At 42.0% G+C, this 21,181-nt stretch overlaps 1 protein-coding gene across 2 annotated transcripts in view; it reads right to left on the bottom strand.

Annotated features, from left to right (window-relative positions):
- LOC144717891 (peroxidasin homolog) overlaps window positions 1–21,181 on the bottom strand; it is a 66,894-nt gene that overhangs the window by 38,324 nt on the left and 7,389 nt on the right. For both annotated transcript variants that reach the window (XM_078593648.1, XM_078593649.1), the window contains exons 2-4: window positions 11,463–11,534; window positions 3,169–3,240; window positions 2,049–2,120 (exon numbers count right to left, since the gene is read on the bottom strand). In XM_078593648.1, coding sequence (XP_078449774.1) covers window positions 2,049–2,120; window positions 3,169–3,240; window positions 11,463–11,534 — 216 coding nt within the window. The remainder of the gene's footprint in view (window positions 1–2,048; window positions 2,121–3,168; window positions 3,241–11,462; window positions 11,535–21,181) is intronic.

Here is a 21,181-nt window from a genome sequence, read left to right as displayed (position 1 = left end):
AATGAGGGTGTTTTATAGAAAACGCTGGCTGGTAACAGCATTGACAATCAGTGTTAAAACATGTGGCTACTGGGAAGCAGCTAAGGGGGTATTTAACATGTATTGGCGGTATCCATTAAGGGGAAAACACATCGCGACAATAAGTGATTCCACTGCCATTGTACCACGACGTAAACATTTTTGCCTTCGTTTTGTACTTTATATATTTACGTTTTCTGTATTTGTCCTGAACATAGGCTTCCCTTGACAAATCCACTTTCGGTCAGAATGAGCTCTTACCTGCATTTAACGGACTACGATTACATCGTTCGTAATAAATGCCATTTCTCTATTTACTTCTTCATTGGATGGAGAAGTAGCGCGGTGGGTTGAATGCACTGCCCTATGCAGCCGGTAATCCGGGTTCAACTCCCAGCCGTGGCTAACTTCAGTTATGAGTGATATCTGAACTGCTCCTCGGATTCATCTTCTTGGTTCTTTCGGTAAAGTCGTCACGTAGAATGGAAATAATAAAATAATAAAAATAAAACATAATACAATAATTCTCACGACGTTTCGGCCACAACACAAGCAGCCGTCCTCAGGTGAAGAACAGGTCTGTCGAGAAGACAGAGTCTGAATGAAACAACCCCAGGCTTGGAGCGTCTATTTAAGCTGGGTTTGAGGGGGAAGAGCGCCTTGACAAAAGAGCTGTTCTTCACCTGAGGACGGCTGCTTGCGTTGTGGCCGAAACGTCGTGAGAATTATTTTATTATGTTTTATTATTATTGTATTATTTCCCTTCTACGTGACTTTACCGAAAGAACCAAGAAGATGAATCCCTGCAGTCACGAAAGCTTCAAATCGAGAATTATTTTATAATGTTTAATTTTTATTATTTTATTATTTTGCTTCTACGTGACTTTACCGAAAGAACCAAGAAGATGAATCCCTGCAGTCACGAAAGCTTTAAATCGAGAATTATTTTATAATGTTTAATTTTTATTATTTTATTATTTTGCTTCTACGTGACTTTACCGAAAGAACCAAGAAGATGAATCCCTGCAGTCACGAAAGCTTTAAATCGAGAATTATTTTATAATGTTTAATTTTTATTATTTTATTATTTTGCTTCTACGTGACTTTACCGAAAGAACCAAGAAGATGAATCCCTGCAGTCACGAAAGCTTTACATCGAGAATTATTTTATAATGTTTTATTTTTATTATTTTATTATTTTCCTTCTACGTGACTTTACCGAAAGAACCAAGAAGATGAATCCCTGCAGTCACGAAAGCTTTAAATCGAAATTTATGTTCCTCGGATCTCACGTCACAAACCCATACAGACACGTGGTGGAGTATGGTCAAGGCCACTCCCATGACGGACGTGGCATGGGGAGGCCTTCATCCAATCATGGGATGACAAAGGGCTGGAAATCTAATTCGTAGATTGTCATCACTTATTTATATATTTTTAAGACATTTTCCCAAATATGCACATTTTACTAGAGACAAAATCTTCACGACATTTTCAGACAAAAGTGCATAAACATTCTGTTGTTCGTCAAAAAGTCATTACATCCGCTCCTGCCAATCTCCCCAAAACCACACATTCCCTGTGGAATATGTATGCATGTGAAACATATACCCAAGCAGATTATAGCAATTACCGCAATTGCTGCCTCTGTGGAACATTAATATTCACTGCGGTTTTTTTTTCAGTTTAAGATTTTTTTACAATCAAACAAATTACGACGTATTAGTTTGATACATCTCCAACGACTTCCGTAACATGATCAGATTAAACATTCGCCAAATTGTTCCGTCTTGTACAGAGACATGTCACGGAAATCCATGCTGTCAAGACAACTGATTCGAGAGAGAAAAACACACACAATTACAAGTGTACACAAGCATACACAGGCGTACGTACGTGTCATACGCTGTATTAAACTCAATTATTGTTGCTGTTGATTTTAATCACACATTTGCACGGACGGTGACTTGTTGTGGTGCATGGATGTAATCAGGTGAGGCATCAAAGCCACTGTTGTTATTCATACTCACAGCTGCTCCAGAGAGCCGAGTCCATTGAATGCGTGACGATCAATGGAGGAGATTTCATTTTTGTACAGATATCTGGGGGGGGCGGGAGAGTGAGCAGTGGAAAAGTGGTTAGTACATTGTGTCGTTGTGTTTGATTACTGGTCACGGTTTAATCTCAGTGGCAAGCGATTTCCTAACCGATGCTAGGCCTACATTTGAAGAAGTATTACACTTATGAGTGTGGTGAAGTATGGTCAAAAACCCCTATGATGGTCACGGGCCAGGGTTAGGCCTTCATCCAGCAGTAGATGAACAATAAGCTGGACATTATTTGGAAAGAAAAAAAAAACACTCAACGTAACCTTAAAATTTGTGAAGCCAAAGCAATGGTTGGTTAAGCCAAAATGTACTTGTAATTGAAGACAGAATGTCATGTTTTGTATGGACATTACATTTACTTGGGAATCTTGCATGACAAACAACGTTGGCTGAGTGCAGAGTAATCAAAACATGTATGTTTGTTAGGAGCATAATAGGTTTTAAATAAGAACAATCTCACACGTTATATATATTGCCGATCATAATGCAGTATTTTTTTATGAACACATTTAAATGGAGAAAAAAATGCTAAAGTGTGGACAAGGAGAACAATAATGAACAGCTCAGGTTTCTCTGCCCAACATGACTCCAGTTATTACCCTAAAAACATAAACAGTGCAAGTGAATGTGATATGGGGCAGGGTTATTTAAAGTGGCTGTTTAACACAATTGTAGGGCTGGAGACAAAAAAACTAAAACGTCAAAGTTTACAAGTGACAATTGCCTATTTGTAAACGTATTTCGTTTTTTTTTTATCAACATGCACGGGGATATTTTCATGGAGCTTCAACCTTATCTTACCCACGCATGTCAGCGTAAACACACAACATGAAAATAAAGCCGGCGAGTTCGTTTTGGCTGGCCCGAATGGAATGTTCAGCAAATGTATGAAACAACAGCAAACATTTAGAACTGAGATACACATTCCCATGGTGTATCTGGAAAGCAAAGTAAACAAACAAATTGTTGACATTCTTGGAGGCCAGTGGCAGCGATTACAAGATTATTTACCAATGTTTAACAATGTGCAAGACCTTCTTACAGATATTTGAGATTCTCCAAATCCTCGAAGGCTCCTCTGGGGATTCTTTTTATCTGGTTGTTGTTGATTAACCTGCAATAAAACAACATCGAGAAAACACAAGTAAGTAGAGCCTAATAGCGATAAAGGAATCCTGGAAAAGTTACTTTTACATTCTAATGGTTTCACCCTTCCCCCGGCACCCAAGAAATATGCAATACAGTAGTTAATATGCTCAAGGCATTTCCTGGTCACTTCTTGGTAAGTTCAGGGATGACGCTGTGGTGTAATGGTTAGCATACTGGTGTGGGCGCCACGGCCAAGAGATTCTAACTACCTCGCCTGGTATACAGGAGGTCGTGGGTTCAATGCTGACCCTGGTGCCAGAATATTTGGAGTTTGCATGTTCTCCCCGTGGTCACGTGGATTTTTCTCCGGCTCCTCCGGAGAATACATTTTTACATAAGCCACTTTGTTGAGCTATCATTTGTGGCCAGGTTGCTTCTGATAAATAGCTACATAGCTCAGTGGGTCTTACTTGGTAAAATAAAAATAAAATGCTTTTGGTTTTATACTGGACCTGCAATCCAGAGGTCACCGGTTTGATCTCGCGCGTGACGGTTAAAACAAAAAAATCTTAACCCCCCACCCCAGCCTCTATCCACCCAAAAGTATAAACTAAAACTCTGTGTCAACATTTTTTATTTTACCAGGTAAGGCCCCCACTTGAGCTATGTAGCTCTTTTTCAGAAGCGACTTGGCCACAAATGATTGCTCAACGAAGTGGCTTATCACGTGGAAATGTATTGCAGCCAAATACTCTAACCGCTACGTTGATTCTAAATGTGGAGGGAAAAGCCTGAGGACCTGGAGAAAAATCAACGCGACCAATGGATGGAACATGCAAACTTCAAAATTCCAGGCGTCAGGGTTGGGATTGAACCCACAACCTCCTGTACACCAGGCGAGGTAATTAACATCTCGCCACCGTGGCCAGTATAAATGAGCATACCAGAGGAAGGTGATCGACAGATCGCGTGCGGTAGGGCAAAGTGTGGGTACTTCCACCTCTGTCCAATACATCTGGTGAGCGTGGAAGAGTAGACCAATTACCAAATCCAGTGGGGTCTCTCTCGAGCTCCCTCTAGTGGAGGCCCTTCTCCCAGCAGTTGCATGAGCAATACATATCAGGGCTGCATCTTCACCACGAAGATGTCTGTCCAGTGTGGAAAAGTAGACCAAAATACCCTCTGACAGGGGCTCTCTAGACCTCCCTCTAGCGGAGGCCATTCTGCCAGCAGTGGCGTGAGCAATTGCAGCGCTGCACATTCACCATCTAGCAGTACGTGACATTGGGCAGAGTTGAAAACATTAATACTGGTAGGAACCTCCTGGTTACACCAGCCCACAGGGGATTATTGTGTCCGTCCGTCATGCAGGGAGGGGCTGGGTGGGGAGGGGCTGGGTGGGGAGGGGCTGGGTGGGGAGGGGGAGGGTGGGGAGGGGCTGGGTGGGGAGGGGCTGGGTGGGGGGGTGGGAGGGGTGGGGATTGGTGGGGAGGGGCTGGTCACCCCGTGGTGCCCTTATAAAACTCAACGTTTAACCTACTCACACCGGCTTGTGCCCGCCCTCACAGTCGGGTATATTTGCGGAATACACCACGCCGCCGTTGACCCTGGCCATTGACCAAGCAACCCAAAGTACCTACCAGCTCCCTCCGCAGGAATGTGTTAAATTAGCTCAACATAATCACATTCCATCATATCAACACGCCGAGGTCGGAATGTTTGTGCACTTTGTATCTCGTGGGAGTGTCTGCTACTCGGCAGATATATATTTTTTTACGTCTTACCAGATTTTTTAGAAACATTTATGCCGCCGTCTGACAAACTTCACTCGGATTTGGGTATGCTAATAAAAAGGCATTTGTTAAATGTATAAAATCGGAAAAAGGGACAAAGCAAAATAGCCCGCATTTGCCAATGTTGCTTTAATCAAGAATCTTTATTTCATGTGCGATGAAACATGGTGAAAAATAAAGACATGTTATTTTAATGTTTCACCTTCTCTGCAACATTACGAATTGGCCAAAATATAGTGGAAACTCGAGAAAGCTATTGTTCGGTGCTTCCGTTGAAGAGCCGCAATATATCGAACATTCCACGCCGACTTTATTAAACCCATTTTCAAAAACAAGCAATGGAACTTCTTCAAGACATGCTGAGGATCAGGACTTAAAAGTGCACAACTTAACCACTGCAGTTCGATTATCATCCAACACCGTATTATATATAGATGGTAAATATAAAGGTGCAGCCCTGCATTTGTTTTCTCACAGCATTGCTGGCGAAGCGGCCTGCACGAGAGTGAGCTTGAGAGAGCACATCTCGCGTGTGTTTGGCCTACTCTTCCACTCCGATCAGCTGTCTTGGAAGGGGCGAGGGTACCCACAATTTACCCCACTATATGTGAGCTTCCGATTGACGAGGTCGTCCTTGAGAAATGGGACGTCACATCAAAATGCGCAACTTTAAATAGATATAGACAACACGTTCTGCTTAATTAAATAGACTTTTGAATAAATGGTTTCTCCTACAACATCAGAGTGCAGCGGCACATTAAATACGCACTACAATGACAATAGTTTAAAGCGATTTGAAGCATGTTAAATTTTTTTGGGAGGGGGGGGCAGAGCTTTGTGACGTCATATTTGAGGGGGGGTCTGACTTTTTGTGACGCCGTGTGACGAAGGGGGGGGGGGTCAAAAATCGTCCAAAATCGTCCAAAATCGCGTGACGTCATTTATGGACGCCCCCTAAGACTAAACATCCGTACATTGTACTGCCGCAACTGCTGTTTACAACATCTCGCCCTCAAAAAAGCCGCGTGACCTCTCCTTGTGCACGTACTCTTGACATCCTACAACGCCAAAAGTGAACACCTGTTGCCATTCAAGCAAGATGACAAAGTCTGCTTTGCTGGATACAGCTGCAGCACGGCTATTTCAGGCTTGTCTACCCTCTGGATCACACGCGAGGCCACAGACGGGATCGAGAGAGGCGTTTACAGAGCCACCACACCTGCTTTTTTTCATGGGAGAAAATCCCCTCGGGGGCGTATCGGACAAGCCTGTGCTGTTCCAGCTACAGGAAAGGCTCAAACACCGCCTCCCGACTTGCCAGCTGTTGGCAATAGGACGCGCAAAGAAGCGGTGTGGTGGGGAAGGGTTGTTTAGTCTTTAATGAATACAATAGATACATTATATAACATGCGCTACTGTTGTGCAATGGCCAGAACCCTGGCCTTGCAATGCACGAGGCCACACTGGTTCAATAAATCTCCCAAGCACAACCAGTTGAAACAATGGGAGAGTTTCTGAAACGTCGATCAGCAAGGTTGCAATGTGTTGGTGGTTGTGATGGTGGTTGGGGGGTGTAAGAGTTTAGGGACTCCCACCTCTTTTAGCTTGGCACGGTAGGGCAATGTCCTGTCGGGGGAATCGGAAGAGCTCCTTCCGAAAGGGGCTTTTTCTCCCCCGACGGTGGCATGAGCAAGCAATTGCTCATGTAAATTGCAAGCAATTGCTCATGTAAATTGCAAGCAATTGGTTATGCACATGCTTGCAATTGGCTGATAAAATACAAACTATGTTATAGAAAACAAAAATACCGTTTAACATTTTGGTATTTAATTTATGCACTGATCGTACAACACAAGCTGGATGCAGCTAGATTGTTGTCAACATGTATTCAGACGATGATTAACGTACGATGCAGAGAGGTTTACACAGATTGCACAATTACGGTCTCAACTTATTGCTGGTATATTTGCCAATGAGAAACAAACACAGCTGGGTATAATTTGGCTTGTTATGTTGGTCTGCGATATGCATATTGCATTTCACATTCGCAACACACTGTTCAGCCAGTGGTAAGGCAATACGCTGCTAATAAAAACAGAATTCCATGGAAATATTTAAACAATTTGCAAGCAAAACTTTCACAAATACTTTGCAAGCGGCTCAGGTCAAATGGAAACAAATATAAGACAGCAACACGATTACAGAAAAGTAGAATGCTTACTTTTCCCACATAAATATACAGAATACTGTAGTCAGTAATGTTATACTGGTAGGAACCTCCTGGTTACACCAGCCCACAGGGGATTATTGTGTCCGTCGTGCAGGGAGGGGCTGGGTGGGTAGGGGAGGGTGGGGAGGGGCTGGGTGGGGAGGGTGGGGCTGAGTGGGAAGGGGAGGGTGGGGAGTGGCTGGGTGGGGAGGGTGGGGGAGGGGCTGGGTGGGAAGGGTGGGGCTGGGTGGGGGGTGGGAGGGGTGGGGCTGGGTGGGGAGGGGCTGGTCATCCCGTGGTGCCCTTATAAAACTCAACGTTTAACCTACTCACGCCGGCTTGTGCCCGCCCTCACAGTCGGGCATATTTGCGGAATACACCACGCCGCCATTGACCCTGGCCATTGACCGAGCAACCCAACGTTCCTACCAGCTCCCTCCGCAGGAATGTGTTTAACAAGCAGTTAGAACACTAGTCCTGGGTTATTCCCGATTATTTAAGCAGTTGTGACTAATCGTAAAACACAAAAATTATAACAAACAAAAAAGTCTCACCCTCTTTCAGCACTTGTGCTCCTGGACGGGACCATGACCTCACCGCTATCATCATGCGCATCACACTGGACGTGGCTTAAAGGAGGTTTCCTGCCTTCGGGGTGCAGGCTATTGAAGCAACCGCCAAATTCAAAAGGGCCAAAATAATCAACTACAAAAAGAGCAGTTGATTAAATTGAGTTTTTCTTGTCAACTAATCAATTTAATGAACTCAATAATGTAATTATTAATCATCCCAGCTCTACAACACACACCACGCCACAGCGGGTGGCTGTTTTATCACACATATAGCAGCTCCTGTGATAAACAATACAAACTTCAAGCACTGAGGGGCCCTACTCTTCTCGTTGTGCCGACATTTCTTCTCCCTACCTTACTTTCTCCCACCTAACTCCTCAATTTGAAACAGGGTGCCCAGACCTTGCTCACAACCTTCCTAAGGTCATGAAACGTAAGAACTAATGTGTCTTGAATAGTGCTGTTTGCAACTGGCCGAGCAGCGGTTTTGGGCACATTGGGGCCTGCACTTAACGATCATAAAAAAATATAATCCCCAACTCCACCCAAATGCTCCAACCATCAACAAAAAAGCATGCAAAACCCCCTTTCATCCCCTCCATAGACAAAAAAACGCAATCTGTTTGGTGAACTTTCAACTGATTAATATCACAGCGTGAAAGCTCTTTGTAGTCGGGACCGCCAATATTTTTCTCTTGGCTGTTTTTATTTTTTAAGATTATTTTGAACTGATTTTGAATTGTGTGTGCTGCAACAAAACAACTTTGTACATGAACACGATGTAGAAATAATAAATGATAACGCTCATGCTGGTAATCGACAGCTTCTAGGCATCCAAAAATCACTCTGATCCAACAACAACAAAAAGCTGACAGGTAAACTATAGGGTAAAACAAATCTGCAAAAAATATATATTTGCAGGAGGAACGACCTGTCTTTACTGTTGTCTGCATTTTTTTCTAGATTTTAGTCTAATTATAAATTGAGTTTGGAAGCAGTCTTTTCATGAAAGTGTTGATGATGAAGATGATATTGAACACCATGCACGGTGCAGAGGCTACTCTTGACAATCTTTAAAAACAGGTAATAAAATACATGTTCAGACATGATGGTGATTATGATGAATAGACATTATCCATGATCTTAACATTCACAAATGCAGTATTTTGCGAGTGTACTTGCTTATCCAGATACGTTTTGGTGTTTTGTTTTCTCAACTATAGCCAGACAAATCTAATTGACACATCAATGTTAATTCAATAGAATTAGGATTAATGCAAAGTGGGTAAGTCAGTGCCAAAGGAACAGGCCGATGTTTTGTAATGACCCTTTTCCACTGGCACATAGCAACTGTGCTAGTGTGGGCCCTCTCGGTATGGGCGGCTTTCCACTGGCTACTTGCTATTCCGAGCCAGAAATCAAACCTTGCAACTATGAATTATTTTCACCGTATATACTGTACATACAAACGTATGTATGCACTGCTGGTGGAAGGGCCTTCACTAGAGGGGCCCTCTAGAGTCCCTCTAGAGCAGGGGCTGCACACTTGCGGCTCTTCAAGGACTGCCTCGTGACCTTTTTACGGAGCAAATCAACACCGTGCAAGACAAGACGAGCAACTTGACAAGAGAATCATGGACGTATGTTGAGCTTCTTCCGCGCCGTGCGCAGCCACCCGCGCTAATCGCAGGTGCGCAAACGCGACTAACGTGTCACGGTCAACAGCACGGCGGTGGTTTGCTGCTGTGGCCCAAAAACAACATGGCGCCAGGCAGGGTAATCTGCAGGCCCACAGCTCAGCTCGGCTGTACCGTGGAAAAGAGGTGCAAAATCTGCACATCGATCCGCGTGTGGGGGGGCCGTGGACACATTCATGAGCGTGGTTTGTTTAGGTTCAACCCCATGGTAACGGGGAATGAAAACAAATCCACCGCCCACAAATTGCTTTTCCAGCCATATCCCTACCTCGCTGACCCGCCAAAATAAAAGGCACGACTTTTCAGGAGAATAGCAATCCGTGACGATCACCAACAACAACAACAACAACAAAAAAGCTTTACCACTTCCAATTTCCGCCACCGAAGTTGAACCTTAGAATGGTGTGTAGGAAATTGTATTGATACTTAAATAAACTATTTTAGAAACGTCTACTGTAATGGAACAGCACTGAACAAAGAGATGGCTTTTCTAAAAATGTTAATGAGAAGTGAAAACAATGCAAATCCAGAGTCACTGGTGGTGTGTATGAACATTTGGTCTCCCTTTCTTTTGATTTCGATGTTATCCTCCCAATTATGCGATCCATCTGGACACCCCTTGTCCCCTTCTGCTCTTTGAATTTCTTCTGTCGCCTCCTACCCTTCTCTCTCCATCTCCTTACTGCCCCATAGCTTTCCTGTAAGTAGTACGACTCAGGAAAAACAGCGGGGTTGTTTTTCTCCATATTCTTGCCGATCACCCACAGACTATACTTTTGTCCTGTACTTTTGTTGAACATCAGGAATGCAAATATGATTGAAAGTCACAACTATGTAAACAACTGCATTGTCTACAGCAAACTTTTAAAAGTACATTATAGCTAGCTCTACAACAAGTCATAAATCTTTGTGCTGCAAGGCATTGTTATAGTTGGCATGTGGTGCGAATTTCAATTTTTTCACCCCACCATTCACCCAGCCCCAAAGCTGTGTCCATTCACTCTCCATAGGCATCCCAAGGAAAGATCGGTTGTGTTGAATGAACAAGAATACAGAAGACACTGCAAAGTAAAAACACAAATACCACTGATCTTTGTGTTGTGCTTGGCACAACGTTGTTGGTACAGCAGGTAGAAGCAGCCAGAGTGTGGTGTGGCATAAAAAATGCATGGCCAGGGGCTGGTTTTAAACACAGACACGGAAATGTGGAGATCGAACCAGTATAGCAAGCCCCGAACAGTTGCCGGTGACAACTCTAACAGAGGCTTTCCCATATTTGTAAAAAAAATAATAATCCACTGAACTGTATTGAATGCTTTCCATTGTACGCCATGTTAGTGTGGCCTGGCATACACCAGTTGAATATGATGCCAGCAGCCGCAATACTCAAAGGATCACACCCACGTTTTGCAACTTATATACGTGGCATTTAAATTTTTTTAAGTACTATGCATAAAAAGGCTATATATGCGGGCATTACACACTCATTTGTATTAATCTGACAAATATGAAATACAGCAGACAAATATGAAATACAGCAGGCAAATACTCCGTTTTTTGTCGAAAGAAATATAGCGAGCTTCAATGTGCGTTTTCGCAATTGTGCTGTACAGCTCTCCGTTGTGCCGCGTGGCGTTTGGCACGATGTCAGACGTTTCGCTCCATGTGCTGGGAGGTTCTTTAGGTAGCAAATGCGGCAAACAGAGCTAATACATAAATGAAGCTAATAAATACCATTGGCTAGGCTACATCAAACACTGGCAGCAGACAGCAATGAAGACAATTTAAGAAGAAAGTCAAGCGGCTCCATTTAGTTCCTGGAAGAAGCTCCCAGCCAGAGGAGCGGAAATCGTAGACGTTGTGCCGAACATCAAGCGGGGCAACAGGGAAAACACATCGGTGAGCTGTCCAGAACAACTTCGCTAAAGAATGTCTCCAGGCCTCATCAAACAGCATTAGCAGCTTTGGGTACTTACAAAGTGTTCAGATTTTTTAATCTCTTGAAAGCCCCTGCAGGAACTTCCTTCACTCTGTTGAAGCGCAAATCTCTGGGGGGGGGGGGGGGGGTAGAGAGGGAGAAAGTAATAATCATAAGCATTAACAAGCAGGTATGGACATTGTGACCTTTAATGCAAAATTCCAAATCTAAAGGATATTTTATTCCACAGTACGCGCAATGTCTCTTTAAAGTGATGCCATTACAATGCGGTGAACAATCAATATACATTGCAAGTGAAAGACATCAATAGCCTTAAACGTACGCTATTTTTCGTCCCTCAACACATTCATTCCCACGTGTTCCCTTGTGCATGACGTTTGAACAAAGCAGCACAAGGGCACGCAAGCAGCAAGCAGTTAAAAGGCCACAAAGATTTGAATCAAGGTGACTTTACCAAACCAGGCATAACCGAAGACACAAAGATTCCACAAGTCGTGGAATAAAAAAAACAATGTAAGAACGATAGCGGCATGCGATAGCAGAACTTTACCAAGTTGTGACTTGTGTCTAACTGGATTTTATCGACAACAGAACAAGGTAATTGAATCAATGAAAATTATGTGACCTGGGTTTGTTGTACGAGTATATATTGTTTGAGCAGTCTCTTATGAGTTACTGCCCCTTGCTGCCATGGTTCGCACACCGAACCTGAAATCCATAGATCGCCGGTTCAATTTGATCTCCCAGCACAGCAGTAAATTTGGGCACACATCTTAATTCCCCACGCCTCTGTCCACGCAGCGGTATAACGTTTGTACGACCACATTAGCCAACCTGTGGTTGCGTGCAGTAAAGTGTGGGTACTTCCACCTCTCTCAGGGCATATGACGACTGTGGAAGAATAGGCCATATTCTCCCTAGAACTCATTCTAGTCTAGGGCCTTCCACCGGCATTGGCATGAGAAAGGAAATTCAGAGCCGCACCTTTACTTTAAATTCTCTCATCAGAATAATGTTCATGAGTCAGGTTAAACAGAGATGCAATGCGATGTGGAGGTTGCACTTCAATCAACTGTATTCAAAGTCATGAAAGACATCAAATAATGTTTACGGCATTGATGAAGTGACTGCAGACTTTACGGGGGTGAAAATTCTGTAAAAGGATTTTTTTTTGTTACGAGCATTACGCAAAGAAAACATGCCCTTCAATACGTGATACCACAGATCTCTGTTTAATCGAATGCCATCATTAAGGCCATTGCTGTATTTTGAGATGTAAAATACGTGATGTTAACCATTAGCTTTGGAAACATCAAGTTTGGAAACAATCAAGCACCACAAATGCCACGAGCTCCACACACATTTCCTTCACGGGTTTTTTTTTATTGAGTGCACACCAAGCACGGAATGGTCAATAACGAAGTACAGAGGAAGTAAACGAGATCGAGAGATTCGGTTTTCAGTGATAAGACTGCAATTATATAAAGAGGGGGGCAACTGAATAAAATTCGCCACGCTCATCATGAACCTTGACCGATATCAACAACAAAAACTGAATAAGAGGCTTAATTTTTTGGGCAATGGCCATTCTCTGAATAACCATTCAGCATCATCAGCTATGATCGATCAACTGCTGGATGAATTAAGGTTTTCCCCGAACCGCAGCCGCCTCTCATGATCCCGCGATGCAACAATCCACCCAGCAACCTGCACATGAGCTGATTTCATCCTCGGTGAATAACCACGAGCCTCTGATCATCTTGTCTGATGTAGGCGAGTGTTTATAACAAATGTGTTCAGCTTCATTTTAGTTTACTCGTGGCTCGACAACTCATGAGCTATACGAACAAGCAGAATAAACTTTGACCATGAAATCAAATAAAACCCATTTGACCGTCCAATAAGACTGAATCTAAGATGACTGCAGTCACGCTGTGGAATGGTTCCAGCTATTCAATCTTTCTAATTATGCACAGTGTAATAATTTTCCAAATGGTGTTTCCATTTTTAATAAAGGTAAAAGCTGCTAAAGGCACAGCCCTGCAAATGCTTGCTAACGGCACTGCTGGTGGAAGGACCTTCACTCATGGGGCCTGTAGAGTTCCTCTAGATCAGGGGTCGAAAACGTGCGTCTCTTCAAGGACTGCCTCGTGACATTATTTATTAAGGATCACCACCGTCTCGTATTCACATGGCATTGCGGCTCTTGAAATAGAGGTTTTTTAAAATCCTTTATATTAAGTTCGCTTGCTTGCTTAGGACCGTGCAAATCTTTCGGTCGTTTTTTAACCCACTTCCCTTTATCCAATCGAGCTGACATTTTGCACACAGACTCGTTGTGCGTGACAATGCATTTTCGTGAAAAAAAAGTTCCTAAATTTTACACTGTTTAGGGAAAAAATTTTCAATATTTAATTACCAATTGTTTAATGCTGCCAGACAATCATCTGACCCATAGGTGGCAGCCATCTCAAGCCAGAGGACGAGAGGACTCTAGCCGCCCCGATACCACGCATATAAAGGATTTATAGTGAAAAACTTTGTTTTTACGGGTAATTTTTTTCCGAATTAGAAAACAATGGCTCTTCTTGTTAGTTTGGTTGCCGACCTCTGCTCTCGATAGTATTCACCTTCTCTTCCATGCTGGGAAGAGGTCTTTGAAGATGTGGAACTACCCATACTTTTACCCCGTCACAAACAACCTGCTTATTAACTAATCGCAGTATAAACACTTTTACCGTTGGAGGTGGGAGGATTTAAGAGAATTGCCCATTGTTTCAACTGCAGCGCTAAGAGGCCGAATCGAATCAGGATCCGCTTGATTCCAGGTGCAATGCACGGACCATTGCCCAACGGCAGCAACCCCCAAACTTAAATATAACCTCTTTGATGAAAGCTAATCCTAAGGTTTAGTTGCTAGGCCTTGATAGCCCTCGTCCCTTTGCCTGGTGGTGTACAGTGCACGTGCAACCTCAAAGTCCAGGGTTTGGTTTTCCTGTTTTTCACATTAGTGACTGTTCGTGAGAATGTAATATCCCATTTGGCATTGCAACCGCATAGGCCTCGTTACTTACACATGGGAGTGTGCTGTGTGAAGGATGTCTTGCAAAATAGGTAATAACAGTCATGCATTACTCCTTTGCGTTATATACTAATGAGAAAATTCCCTCGATTATACATACTTCATGCTCACCTCAGAATGGCTTCTGACACATATGAGACATTTATTTCGCAGATTATTAGTTTGAAAAGTTAGCTGTCAAAATGTGAGGGTTTTTTTTTTCGTTACAATTTTGACTAGTTTAATTAATCCCATGCAGGGATGTATGACTGTAAATGTCAAAGAAGCAGTCAAATAAATTTTAGAATTGCTTCATAAGTTTGGAATGAATTATAGTTTGGAATGAATTATAGATTTTAATTTACCCTTAATGCGGACAAATATTTCCATTTTATTAGTAGAGACAAGCCTTCAAACTAAGCCTCGAATGAAGATGGTTGAACTTTTTTTTAATCACCTTACCCTCAAAATGTCTTGATCACACCACATGCATTCTGTTTGAACTCAATGTTACCTTGGCGAGAAAAAAGGTCAAATCGATATAACTGCTCAACCCGAGATATTAACACTTTTTAAACTTGCATTGCCTTTGTCGTGTTCGCCTTTTGGCATTCTCTGGTCTAACACTAATTAGACAAGGCCATAAAGAAGGCCGTCTCTGGTGTAGGCCAATACGTTGCAAACACAATGCCTTATATTACCAGAGCATGTTGGTTGTATGTTTTACCACAGGGATGTGTGGTTAATGCAGATGTGATGCCTTACAATAGGTATTTATTTGGTACTCTTAGGTTTTTTCGGTAAAATCACGTAGGGAAAAACAAATAAATAAAGTAAAAAAAAATAGCTCGATTTAATCAAATCATTATTATTTAATTTTATTATTAGTTTTTTCCCTATGTGACTTAACCGAAAAAAATCTAAGAGTATGAATCCTTGCAGTCACGAAAGCTTCGAATATATTTATTTGGTGTTTGATTGCCACAAAGGGTGAAGCCTATTCTTATTCTTTCATCATTTTGATTCTGAAAAAAAAAGATCCCATAGATGTTACTTGGCTCTTTGCTATCCGTACGACATTCACACATATCCACTCAATAAAAGTGTCAACTCTACACAAGACGAAAATCCTTTGAAGTTTACACTTTTCACCGTTGTGCAGACTTTAACCCACATCATGTATTGTCTCTCACACTTTGATAGTGGAATTACGTTGGCATAGCACAACCTCCAAGTCTTAACGTATTCCAAGTTCAAATACTTCCCACAAAAATTAAACTGTCACTTAGCATTTTTGTTCATTTAAATACACGCATGCCTGGCACCCAGGGATACACATGGGTCATCGTCTATATAACGCATTCCGAGTGAAATTGCATGTTTCATTCGGCATTTAAAATGCAATGTTTTCGATTTCCACAAATATTTGTGGTCAAAGTTGCAAAACGGGATGGGCGATAATACATACTCAATGAAAACAAGAACACGTGCACGTGATGGCATAAGTGACATCATCACTGTAAACATTACTGATAGACATGATATATTTTGCCACAATGTTATGTCATGCAATCCACAGGGACTTGGTGATCACTGCTATTTTGTATTTGTTTCAACATAATTCATGGCCAAGGCAAACATCAGTGCCGAGTTGAAGCTTTCGTGACTGCAAGGATTCATACTCTTAGTTCTTTCGGTAAAGTCACGTAGGCAAAAAATGATACGTTCCATTCATTGGCTACCACATTCTGATAAGCTCCCCCCCCCCCTCTCCTCCCCCCTCAACTTTCATTTAAGGGCTTACATCTTGAATCCCTGCCTCACTTGATGCAGCTAATCTGGCTGTGACGGTCCCACCTGATGACGGAGACTTGTGTTGCCTCCGAAACGTCGTGATTTTATTGTTTTATTTTCATTAATTTTAATTTAATTTTTTACCTACGTGACTTTACCGAAAGAACTAAGAGTATCAGTGACGAGTGAATTCTAGACCAGTCCTGCACATCCTCTGTTACCAACCTACGTGGTGCAGTATAGGCAAACAATCTCCTCGACTAGCCCATGGGAAGCCCTTCATGCAACAGCGAGGCTGACAATGGACTTCACGTGTTTCGGTCTTATTATGCAAGTATTTTATTTCACAAACGAATGTAACTTGCTACGTTGGCAAAAAGCAAGCAACGTAATTTTTAGTCGAGAATGTGGTTTATTTGGAGTACTTAGGTCACATTTCATGGCTCTGTAAGATTCCAAGGCAAAGCGTCACATTCCACTTTTCTTACTGCCAGCAGGTGGCTGGCAGGCAATGAACAGTAATCAATTATTAAACGTATGGAGGAAATAAACAATATGTAAGCACCCCACATTAAACAACACGTTTCAAACTGATTATTCGGTGATGCCGCACATGGGAAGTGGATCACAGGCACAATTAACAACAACAAAACTCACACTCGTCAACAACGCTGCTTTAAAGTAAGAAAACATGCAATGTGTGCTTTGAAGAAGGGCCATTAACCAAAACGTCGCTGATTATATATATATTTTCTTTTAATGCAGTCTTGTTGATGAGTCTTGAGTCTATTTTTACACTTTTTGTTATTGTTCAATACCTAATTCATTACAATTCCCAAGCCACATTTTTTTTATTTCAATTAATTTACCTACTCATCTACTAATATAATTTCCCCCCTAAATGTTACACTTTTTGTAATTAAAAAAGCAATGTAATCAAGTGCTACTATACTGATGTCAGTAAACAGGTCCTTTTATGAATAATGAAAACAAAATGTACACGTAATATGAATTACTTATTTTGGGCTGGTTGATATCATGCCTGCCTGTACTGTAAATAAAAAAAAACTGCATCTCTGCAACATACGCGGGCTGCATTATCTTGCGATCATTGTGTTACATAATTTACCAAAAGTGTATTCTGGTACCACAAGTTGGCCTGCCCGATAATTTCCAAGCCAGGTGGAACGAGATAATCTGTTTCAATTTTCCCCACACTCTTTTTCTTTTAAACTGCTCTCCCGTTTAGACTCATTTTAACTGCTTGCAATTACAACATGCCGGCTAATGGAAAACAGCACGACGCATGTGCAGTTTTGTTCAGAAAGCAGCTTTAAACATTGACACAATTAAAGCTGCTTTCGTAAGTAAGCCGTTAAAATGGTAACGCTGCAAAAACACATATCAATCAGTACACCTGTTTCTGTTTTCCTTACAATTGGATTGTCGCCTTCGCCAAAAGCTGCTTTTTAACCATGATCCTTCAAGCAAATGCCACACCGCATGCTGCACAGAAATGCCATAAAAGAGTAGCCACAAGCCCATCAATTATTCTGACGGGAAAGCACGCCCTGCTTTTCCATTCACAACCTTACAAACCCTATTTCCCGTGAATGAAAATTTCACATGCATCGGAGGGCCATTGGTAAATATTGCATTTTGTGTTCAACTCCATACGGCTGCCTTCTTTCAAAGTAACTTGGAAAACATGGGAAAACAAGACGTCGAAATGAAATGGATAGCTGCCGATATTTTGCCCACCAAACGCAGCCTTACCTTTTTCAAACAATAGTTTTCTTTGAAGTATGAAAATGATTGTATATCATGCATATTTACACTAAGGGTGAGGATTTCCATTTACCGGGCACTTTATGAAAGACGCGGGGGGGGGGGTATGCATTGAACAATGAACATGTGAATGGCACTACATACAAAATAGAAAAATGTTGACCCAAACACACACACACACCGCAATATTGTAACCACTGAAAACCCGAGTATTACTACGTTCAAATAAAAGTTTGGCAGCAGGACAGAAAAAAATGTTTGCCTGCCCATGTCATCGTACAGGCATCCCAAAAAAACCCATCATCATCCATCTTCACCAAACTCCAGCCCACACAGGTACAATGTCGTAACAGCAGCAGTGCTCAGGATATTCACCTGTGAATGTATTTTTTATTTTTCCTCCCCAATCTTCCGCTCAACGTAAAGCAGTCACGTTAATTTATCATCTAGCATTCACTAATTCACTCACGTCTCTCACTTACTGGCGGTCAGTCATCTTATTATAACACTTCTATCCCTACCACCCATGGCTACTGTTCCAAATAAAGTTCACTCATTGATCCCTTCTACCAACGTGAAGGACAAGACTGACTTTTGCCGTCATCCATACTGTGTTCAACTACCACACCGCAACCCAACATGCCGCTCTTTGCGATTCTTTCTTCGCACAGGCACGGCTTTGGAATTTCCTTCCAACGTATTATTTTTCTCCAAGTTATTGTAGCCTTGCTCAATTCAAGTAATATCAATTTTTTTCTCTTACACCCTAAACTTGTCCTGTTTCTTGTTGACCGCGTTGAGTTTTTTGAAGCCTTTGGCGCTGTGCAAAGCAATCATGTGAAATTAAATGAAAAAACTCGAGTCGCATTCTGAACATAACTTTAGTGCCACGTTTGTACATTTCCCAGGTGTAGCGATAAACACCGTGATCAAACAGCAATGCCACCTACCTATTAGGAGACCGGCAGATTGGGCTGATTTGAGTGAGTTTAACACATTCCTGCGGAGGGAGCTGGTAGAAACGTTGGGTTGCTTGGTCAATGGCCAGGGTCAACGGCGGCGTGGTGTATTCCGCAAATATGCCCGACTGTGAGGGTGGGCACAAGCCGGCATGAGTAGGTTAAACGTTGAGTTTTATAAGGGCACCACGGGGTGACCAGCCCCTCCCCACCCAGCCCCACCCCCCACCCAGCCCCACCCTCCCCACCCAGCCCCTCCCCACCCTCCCCTCCCCACCCAGCCCCTCCCCTCCCCACCCAGCCCCTCCCCACCCTCCCCTCTCCACCCAGCCCCACCCCTCCCATTTTTGGATGCACGACGGACGGACACAATAATCCCCTGTGGGCTGGTGTAACCAGGAGGTTCCTACCAGTATAATCTACAGCATATACGAACATTCAAGGCACCCCTGACAACAAGGCTTTTCAAATTAGTAGTGGAGCACACTGTAAGGATGCACCTTGCGAAGACATTGTTTTGTGGATTTAAAGCAAAATATGATTTAGCTTAACTAGAGCACAACATTCTCAAACCGCATTCCTATTATGTTTACGCTTGAATTAATGAGAACAACATGTTGTTTGGCATTAGTTGTATTTCTTTCGAAAGAGACAAATATGCAAGCGTTTGCCAATGCCATCTGTTGTCCATGCCAGTAAACAACTGCTTGGGAAGTCAAAATATAACTTCAATAGAAATGTTTAATTGTAATAATTTGCATGTGGTGTTAGAAATTGTGCACAGAATGGCAGTCTGACCCCGCAAGGCAAGTTACCACATGCCTTTCCACATAACATTCCTCATTATTAAATGTATTCCAACAAACATTTTTTAACTATTTGTCTTTTGTCAACGTCACACTTTTTTACTGATTGGCCGTGTCGGGTGGTGGAGGGTTACGACACATTTATAAATAACGCGATCTAACCCAAAAACGTTTATTATGAAACATTGTTTAAATTTATTTAGTTTAAAAAATAATATCAACGATTCATATGCAGGTGTGACTATTTTCAATTTCTCTAAAACTAAGAATGTTTGCAGATTCTACAAAATTAATGATGAACAGATTATATAGTATGGAATGGCATTTACCAAAACATTCTATTTGTATACATTGTTTTTCCTCAATACTGTTTTTATACTTTTTAAATGAGCTTGCTGAATAGACACATTACTGTGAGAATACTATATTGTTTCCATGCATAGCATTTGTCAGGGTGGCATGAAATCCATGAAAAAATTATAATGGGGTTAGATCAGGCTGTGGTAGAAATGTAAAACACATGTGCTACGTGCTGTGAAAAGGCACACAGCACAAAAAGCAGTCAAATCTGACCTCTGTAAAGGTCAAATGAATATACTGATCATACATTACGAGTAAACATTAAATTAAACATATCCATCATTAAAATAATCATACCTTTATGCATCAAATAGACAAGCACCAAATTAGCTGTGTAAGAAATTATTTTTGGAAAATATGAAAATAATTACACGCAACATCTAGATCGTGACAATGCATTCGATTTTTTTCACCCAGGGAATACCATTACCTGATACGGTAGTTTTACATAAATATATATCAGCAGGTCTATATTTAAATACATTTTGGAACGGGCGGTGTCAACATTACTTTTTAATCTGCCCCCAGATCTTGCACTGGATCCTGCTGAGCACTCATGTCTAACGGTGCTGGCGAGACCAAACACAAAAAGCGAAGTGTGTATGTTTGTCATCATTGAGGTCCGATTGAGTGGTCACGGGAGGCAAGCGTGGGCCCTGGAGATTAAAGCTCCTACAGCTCACCTCTCATTTCCTCCTCCCACCACCTGGTGTGTTTATTTGATTTATGAAATTAAATATCCAAGCAGCAATTTATGTTATATTAGATGTTTTGGATTTAAACAACAACAAAATCCACCAAGCTTTGAAAATAATATACAAATTACACAACTGTATATTTGTTTTTTACCCATAACAATTTTAGCCAAATTGTGCTATCAGCATTATGTCACCACAAAAACAAACACCCGATGTCAGAGAACTTGCCCATGGAAGCATATATCACAGAACTAGTGTACAGTCCCTTCAAATGACCTCTGATCCACAAC

This window comes from Lampetra planeri, chromosome 4, assembly GCF_965212315.1.
Source record: "Lampetra planeri chromosome 4, kcLamPlan1.2.h2, whole genome shotgun sequence".
Lineage (NCBI taxonomy): Eukaryota > Metazoa > Chordata > Hyperoartia > Petromyzontiformes > Petromyzontidae > Lampetra > Lampetra planeri.
The sequence above is the reverse complement of the archived record's forward strand: the minus strand, read 5'-3'. Positions and strand labels throughout refer to the sequence as shown.